This window comes from Babylonia areolata, chromosome 1 (genome assembly GCF_041734735.1).
Source record: "Babylonia areolata isolate BAREFJ2019XMU chromosome 1, ASM4173473v1, whole genome shotgun sequence".
Classification (NCBI taxonomy): domain Eukaryota; kingdom Metazoa; phylum Mollusca; class Gastropoda; order Neogastropoda; family Buccinidae; genus Babylonia; species Babylonia areolata.
Window position 1 is genome coordinate 99,445,500 of NC_134876.1, and position 8,668 is coordinate 99,454,167.

At 37.4% G+C, this 8,668-nt stretch overlaps 1 protein-coding gene across 2 annotated transcripts in view; it reads right to left on the reverse strand.

Moving 5' to 3' along the window:
• Window positions 1–8,668, reverse strand: part of LOC143290203 (mannose-1-phosphate guanylyltransferase regulatory subunit alpha-A-like) — a 28,818-nt gene that overhangs the window by 18,182 nt on the left and 1,968 nt on the right. For both annotated transcript variants that reach the window (XM_076599533.1, XM_076599527.1), the window contains exons 2-6: window positions 8,378–8,475; window positions 4,854–4,957; window positions 2,872–3,064; window positions 2,296–2,355; window positions 1,352–1,482 (exon numbers count right to left, since the gene is read on the reverse strand). In XM_076599533.1, the coding sequence (XP_076455648.1) occupies window positions 1,352–1,482; window positions 2,296–2,355; window positions 2,872–3,064; window positions 4,854–4,957; window positions 8,378–8,475 (586 nt within the window). The remainder of the gene's footprint in view (window positions 1–1,351; window positions 1,483–2,295; window positions 2,356–2,871; window positions 3,065–4,853; window positions 4,958–8,377; window positions 8,476–8,668) is intronic.

An 8,668-nucleotide genomic window follows, 5' to 3' on the forward strand; every position in this document is an offset into this window, starting at 1 on the left:
TAGTCATATCTTGGCCAGTCTCTTCATTGCTCCCTTTATTTTCCATCAAATGGTCCTATAAAAGTTTATCACAGTCTTCTCCCTTGAATTTATATTTCAATTACTTCTGAGCATCAGCTACAGAAAGCAATATTAGTTGATTTAGTACACATCGATCCCATGTCTTAAGCATGGTGTCCGACATTTTGTTGAGCGAGCGAGGAGAGGAGCCAGGCAAACACTGCAGCAGTAACCCAACCAAAACGTTCAAATGACTGCCTCATGATACTGATGGGGTTTCTAGCTATGAACAGAATCTACAAAGATTCCCCAAGCTAAAGCTACCAGTATTTTTGTCAACAAACTCAATGTAAACCAGGGAAAGTCAGAACATTTTGATGACGAGTGATCTCGTCATTGTGGCAGCGAAGCGTACATGCTTGCGCTGATGAGTCATCTCGTCATATAGGCAGCCTAGGGGTTAACTAAGCTTTTCTAAAAGGAAAAAAACTACAAAAACATCACCAAGAACAGAAGAACCATCCCAAACAAAAAAGAAAAAAACAGACACAATCATTCACACACACACACACACACACACACGGGAAGTCAGCAAGAGAAAAGACAAGGAATTGTGAGTATGTCTGTTATCAAAGGTGAGTCTGCAGAAGAATTTGCCAGTTTTCAACCTCCCTCTCCTAAAAAAATGTATAGGCAGTTTTCTGCAAAACTGTTTCAGATGTCAGTGTTGCTGTTTTTTATTTGTGTGATACTCCTGTAATGTGCCTTGAATATTATTTACAACAGAGGCACAGTAGAAATAAACTTTCATTATTATCATTACTATCATTATCATTATTATCAATATTAGTGTTATTGTTATCATTATCATTGTCACATCATACATAAAAAGAGTTATCATTATCATTGTCACATCATACATAAAAAGAGTTATCATTATCCTTGTCACATCATACATAAAAAGAGTTATCATTATCACTGTCACATCATACGTAAAAAGAGTTATCATTATCACTGTCACATCATACATAAAAAGAGTTATCATTATCATTGTCACATCATACATAAAAAGAGTTATCATTATCATTGTCACATCATACGTAAAAAGAGTTATCATTATCATTGTCACATCATACGTAAAAAGAGTTATCATTATCATTGTCACATCATACATAAAAAGAGTTATCATTATCACTGTCACATCATACATAAAAAGAGTTATCATTATCATTGTCACATCATACATAAAAAGAGTTATCATTATCATTGTCACATCATACATAAAAAGAGTTACCAAAGCGATCAAGAGACATGAATGACCAACACTTCAAAATTAGTCTTTACAACTTACTTGTAGTTTTCTTCCAGATTTTTCTTGAAGGCTATTTCCAAAGGCTGAAAGATTTCTGGGCTGAAGAGGTAGATTCCACAGTTTATGCTTGTGCTTACAAAGGTTTCTGGTTTCTCCACATAATGCAGAATCTGAGGAAAAAAGAACAACTAAAATCAAGAAACAAAGAGTGCAACAACAACAACAACAACACACACACACAAAGAAAAAAAGAAGAAGAAGAAAGAAGAAAAAAAAAAAGAGAGCATTAAAAACAGAAGTCAGAGCACACTATTCATGACTTGAAGATGCTCTTAACACTGGTACTGCAAAGGATATGACTGTAAAAAATAAAATAAAAAAGAAAAAAAAAAAAAAAAAAAAAAAAGCAGCAGAATCTCTTGTTTTCAAATGAGGCATGTTAGAATTTGTTCTCTAAGCTATAATCTTTGAATGAAAGAGAAGTCCTGGTTTTAATTTAACAATTCATAAAGATGGCAAATACTTAACAAAAAAGCAACACTTGACTTATCAAATATGTTACCTTTCAAATTCAGTGGACTGGCATTAAATTTAGACAAATGATTTCAAGTGAATTTTTCAACAACAGGCAAGGACATAAAAACATGATATGCCTCCTAAAAGGGAGCAGTTACCTTTACTTATTACCCAAAACACAGATGACTGCACCTGTTACGTGAGTGCTGATATGACGGACTTCACAGGAGGATACAGACAGCAATACACGATGAGAAGCAAGAGTGCTTTTAGCCAAATGTTTGGCAATGACTCTGCACAGTTCTCACATAGTGTAAATACAGACAGTTAATAACATTAATGTGCATGCCTGCTGTAGTTCAGTTTCAACCCCCCTCATTTCAATTTTGCACACAAAGTATCTTACTCAATTCTGCTGATGTAAACATCACGTAAAAAGTGGAGATTTGTGGTTCAAAATGTCATACCTCATGCGTGTCTTTGTTTTCAACCACACATCCATATGTTAAGGACTGTTGTCTTGTTGCCTGAAAAGGAGAGTACAAAAACCAACTTTAATCATGTCTGAAACGACAAAGAGATTTAAAGATTATAATATTCCTTTTCATTTTTCATAGTTTTTATATAAATATGATTTTTCGCATAGTTGTGTGTCAGCATTTTTTTTGGTTTTGTTTTGACAAACCACAATTAGCATATCTCTCAAACATAGACACAGACACACAGAGACAAGAATACACACATCGTATATGCTTAAAATATATCTGTCCAAATGGATTCTAATGACTTACTACATTTGCATACATGCCTACATATTTCAACTCAAACATACATCACATTTATGTACTCTCACATCCACACAAACACCCTCAACACACACACACATGCATGGACACATGCAAGTACAAACACGTATGCACACACACCTAAGAAAAAAAAGAAAGAAAAAAACACTCATGCTCATGCACACACACTCATGTGCATGCACACACACACTCATGGGCAAACACACACACACACCCACAAACCAAACCTATGCTCACCTCAGTAGCCAGCATGGTACAGATTGCAGTGTTCGGCAGAGTTCTGTGAAAATCCAACATGTCTTGCAGAGGGAAGTCTCCGCAGACATCAGCATTCATCACAAAGAACATTTCCGGCCCCCCTGTCATGATCTGGTCACGGAAATGGTACAGCCCCCCAGCCGTCCCTAGAGCACTGTACTCCTGCAGGTACCTGTGTGCACACATGGTTCTTAGATTACACCTCAATAGCCTAGTGGTTAAAAAGCACTGAACTTTTAATATGAGAGTCCTGGGTTCGAATCTCAGTAACAGCACCTGGTGGGTAAAGGGTAGAGATTTTCCAAAATCTCCCAGGTCAACATATGTGCAGACCTGCTTGTGCCTGAACCCCATTTGTGTGTATGCATAAACGGAAGATCAAATGCACATATTAAAGATCCTGTAATCCATGTCAGCGTTCTGTGGGTTATGGAAACAAGAACACATCCAGCATGCACACCTCCAAAAACGGAACATGGCTGCCTACACGGCAGGGTAAAAACAGTCATACACGTAAAAGCCCACTTGTATATACGAGTGAATGTGGGAGTTGCAGTCCACAAACAAAGAAGATTACATTTTTTTTTTCCCCCCTTGTACACAAGGTTATATTTTGACTTTTCACGACATCAATGTGATTCAACATTCACATAGCAAAACATTTGGTCCATCAATGATCATCGGAAAAAAAACAGAAAGAAAAAAAATCATTAATTTGTTGAGATACAAGGGTTATTTTTCAATATGATAATACTTATAATAGTAATAATAAGATGAAGAACAATAACAAATAATAAAGAACAAGATAAACAAGATATCAAATGTCACATCATGGCATGTATACATGTTGAAATAGCTTCAAGGAGCATCAGTTTTGTTGTTTTTTTGTTTGTTGTTGTTGTTTTTTATAAAGTGTTATTAAAGGAAGATTACATCTTTTAGTTTCACAAGACAGGTAAAACTTTTAAAAACTGGATTATAGGAAAAGATTACACATGAAAATGTTTTAAAACTGGTTGAAAAGAGAAAATAATTAAATGTCAATATTCTAAAAACTGAATATTAAGTCTGTTCCATAATTCTCACTGGCTATTAAAATGCTTGGGTTTTTTCAAATAGAAAAGTGAATACGAAATGTCTGTTCTGTGAATATCACTGACTATAAAAGTATTAATTCTTTTGAAACTGAGTATGAAAAGTCTGCTCCGTAAACCTTACTGACTACTGAAATATCAATTCTTTAGAGTATGAAGTGTGTATTCAGTAAACTGGTTATCAAAATACCAATTTGTTTAAAACTGAACATGAAGAGTTTGATATGTAATTCTCACTGGTTACGAACTCCACCTCACAATTAACCCCATTTCATGAGAAAAAATAGTCAGATCTGAAAGAAAACCACAGTCAGATCTGAAAGAAAACCAGTCAGATCTGAAAGAAAACCACAGTCAGTTCTGAAAGAAAACCAGTCAGATCTGAAAGAAATCCACAGAAAACCACAGTCAGATCTGAAAGAAAACCACCTGAAAGAAAACCACAGAAAACCACAGTCAGATCTGAAAGAAAACCACAAACCACAGTCAGATCTGAAAGAAAACCACCTGAAAGAAAACCACAGAAAACCACAGTCAGATCTGAAAGAAAACCACAAACCACAGTCCAATGAACAGAAGAGCCACAGGAATGCAAGTAACATCTCCTGCTTGCTTCTTTCCTTGTATGTTTTCTTTTCCACATTTTTTTTTCGAATTTGAGATGGCTGCAAAGAATCTGAGATTGATCTAAGATACTGTCTAGACTGACTATGAAAAAAGAAATAAAAAAGAAATGATTTATATGTGTATTTCAAAAAGAAAAAAAAAGAAAAAACCACACACAAAAAAACCAAAACAAAACAAACAAACAAACAAAAAAACCACAAAAACACACACACACACACACACACATACAGACACTCTCACCTGATCTGCACCTGGAATTCCATTTGCGACTGGCTGATGAACTTGTTCAGGGCATCGTTAGGTTGGTAAAACCCAATCAGGATGATTTCCCGCACATCAGACAGCTGCAAAGATAATTCTAGTCACAAAAGAATGCATACAACTTCTATCCAAATATATATCAACTTCCAATTTTCTATGATCAGCTTCAGATTCACTCTGTTCCCACTTTCCCAGATTCAAACAGCCCACAGCCCATAACTGGATGCAGTTCTTTCTCTGCCTCTGGATTCCATACTCAACGCGCATGCTCTTTTACTTCATCACATCTTTGCACTCAAAATTCACAAAATGTTTACCTTATAAATGTTATTCCATTTTTAAAGTGGGCCAGCTTGGACTGATGAATCAAATACAATTTTTTTTCACAGAATAATTACAGAAAACTGCTAAATGGGTCACAGATGCGAACATTAATCAATACTGGATAAATATTTTTTTAAATATCAGAATATAATATTGAGCCCTGTCCATCTCCAACTGTAGAGTATGGGCCTCTAGTGCTCATGCAAAAGATAATATATATAAATATATATATATGAAAAGAGGTTAAGCCCTACTAGTCTCTCACTCAAAAGAAATCAAACAACAAGAAAAGTAGGAACCTTAACACTCTATTCTGATAGTGACCTTGGTTTTCATTTTACTTCCACCTCCATTTTTTGCCAGTGGAGAGTTTAAGTCAATGTCACAATGACCCAAAATTGGCACTTATGGAACTGTCACTGAACTATATACACTCCTGTGGGAGAGTTTTGCTCTGTGACTGAAGCAACTGCTGTTGTCAGCAGGGGAGAGGGTCTAGTAGGTGGTATGCTGAAACACAAAACAACTGAACTGGACATGCACCTCTCAAAACCAGCAGCAGATCAGGGTCTCCACTGGGCCTCTTTGCCCTCTGACAGTGACAGTGCTCTTCCTCAGGACAGCTGGTGCTGGGTCCACCACAAAACCAGTCAGGTTATGATTGTAAATGATTGTGAGAAAGTCAAGATTAAGGACTCTGGAGTAATGCCACTGAAGGCCATGGAAGGTAGCACCAGAGGCACTAAACTTAGCGAGATGAATCACTCAGCACTTCGCGTGAAGCTGCCGCGCGAGCAGCTCTCGCCCGGAAATAGTATGCGCCCTCAAGCGGCCAGACAGTTACGGCAGCAGAGGAAATGGCTTGGTGTTCTGCTGTAAACTGCAAAAACTCGCGCAAAAAAGGATGGACATTGTTCCGATTTCCCAAAGATGAAGACAGGTAAGCGTTTCATGATTTTGTTTAATGAAGTATCGTGTTGATATGGACATTTATGTCGTTATTACATTCGTTAGTCAGAGCTTTGTTTAGCCGAGTGTGCAAAGTGAAAGTAGTTTTTAGCAAAACCGAAAGTAGAGCTGTGAAAGGTATCCGTGACGTTTTGTGATTGTGACTTTGGGTCTGGGACAGACAACATTAGAGCGGCATCAAAACTGAACCCAAAATGAGGCACTGTTTTAGTGATTAGAACCATAGTGATGCATTGATATAATTATGCAACACTGAATGTGTTGCTATGGTTGTAGTGTAGTGGTTATGGTAGACTGCTCAGCTAGCAGTCATAGTAATAGTAATCACTACTTGCAGTAGACGCCAGTCAAATCTTTCTAGTAATCAGTAATCACTCAGTTTAGCAGGAATGGCAGTAATAGTAGAAGCAGTTGCAGGAGCAGCAGCAACAGCAGCAGTAGTAGCAGCACCAGCTTTGTCATCATCATCATCATCTCCATCATCATCAGTAGTAGTTGTTGTTGTCGTGGTAGTAGTAATAGTACTGAGAAGGATGAAGAGAACAACTGAGGATGAAATGATACCAGTTTCTATAAATTGAAAACTGAATGAAAATAAATATTGAAATGCTATATTGCTTTTTTTGTACAGATGCAAAAAGTGGGTTCAGAACACCAGGCGAGCTGATCTACAGGGAAAAACCAGCGAGTACCTGTACACTAACTGCAAACTTTGCTCTGAACATTTTGAGCCAAATCAGTTTATGAATCCCAGTGCGGAAAAATTGAGTCTTGTGTGGAATGCTGTCCCCACATTATTCAACATTCCAAATCCACCACCTAAAGTCACAACAAAAAGAAAAATGCCCTGTCGACAGGATCACCCTGCAAGTTCCAAAAAAGCCAGAACCAGCCATGAATCACAGGAAAAAGCAGGTAATTTAATTTACTGTATATATTTGTATGTTTTTAAATTGCTGTAGCTTTTATATGTACAAGTATTTTGATATAATTATGTCAGACTTGTTATCTCTGCGATAATATTATTTAGAACTGTGTATATCACATTGTGTGGGGTGTGGATGAGGAGAGTGAAAAGGTAAAACATAAATGAACATATATGTCATTATTTCTGTCGCCTTGTCAGTGTTTCTCTCTCTCTCTCTCTCTCTCTCAGCTATTGTTTATTTGTATCTCTCACACATTTTCTGGAATGGTGTGTGTGTGTGTGTGTGTGTGTGTGTGTGTGTGTGTGTGTGTGTGTGTGTAATAGTCATAAACTAATTTTCATTTCCAGTGCCTGATCCTGTTCCTGGCCCCTCGGTTGACTGGCAGCCAACACCAGAAAGACAATAACAGAAAGTTTGCGTCTTCAAGTGGCAGGCAAAACAGAAAACTGCTCAAGCTGTGTCATATCTGAATTTTCCTTAGGCATTGACTTGCAAAATTACTACTGACTTTTACAAATATACTGCCTTAACATTATAAAATTTTAGTAAGTGATCTCAGAAAGGTTGAAATCAGGTATCTGAAGCAAAGTTCCTGTGGTAGTTGGTGCTATTTGTCGTGTCGGCTGTTGGTTCAAGGAGAAAGGCGAAAGTTTACGGCTGGATATGACACCTTTGTTTTCGTCTGTGTGGATCCCGACACCAACTGGGTGGGTAATTTCGATAATTTAATAGTAAGTCTCTCTCTCTCTCTCTCTCTCTCTCTTTGCTGTATCTCTTTTAAAACCTATGGAGAATCTGCAAAATTATGTCGATAACCCACGTATTTATTTTGGGGGACATGCCGCAGACAGTCAACATACGCACATGCTTTTTCTGTGTTGCTTCTCCTTTGCGCCTGGCTGCTATCTACTGTCTGGGGGAAGGGAGAGGGTGGTGAGGGACGCGGCGCGCCGCGAGCGAGCGAGGCTTCAGTTTTGCACATAGGGGAAAGAAGGGAGTGTGCCCTCTCCCTCATTCTACACTCTCTGGTAGCACAAAGCAGTAAACAAACAAACAAAACAGACAAAAGAGATGAATCATCTAAAGTCTTTAAGAGGTTTATTCATATCCCTTAATGTCCCTTCTTCAGTATTTTGTCTCCTTTGAATTTAATATTGATTGCATTTTTCATGATTTCATGACTGTGACACACAATGCAATCCCGGCAGACATACATAAAGAAAGAAGTATAAAAAGAAAGTACATCAAGAGAAGCCAGAAATAAATGAAACATCAACTCACTTTGCTGCATGCTTCAATGTGGTGATAGATGATTGGAAATCCAGCAACTGGGAACAGCGGTTTTGGAAGCTCCAGGGATAAAGGCCGGAATCGAGTGCCTTTGACAGATAGCACAGAACTGTAGTCTTCTGTAAAACGTTGTAAGCAACTGATATTGCTAAGGTTTAACAATATAAAAAGTTCCATTTGGAAAGCAAGGTTCTGTTCACATCAATATAACTTTATACACAATGAGAAATTAAACATATCAAATGCATGCATATAATTTTTTTTTTTACAATGCACACTCCA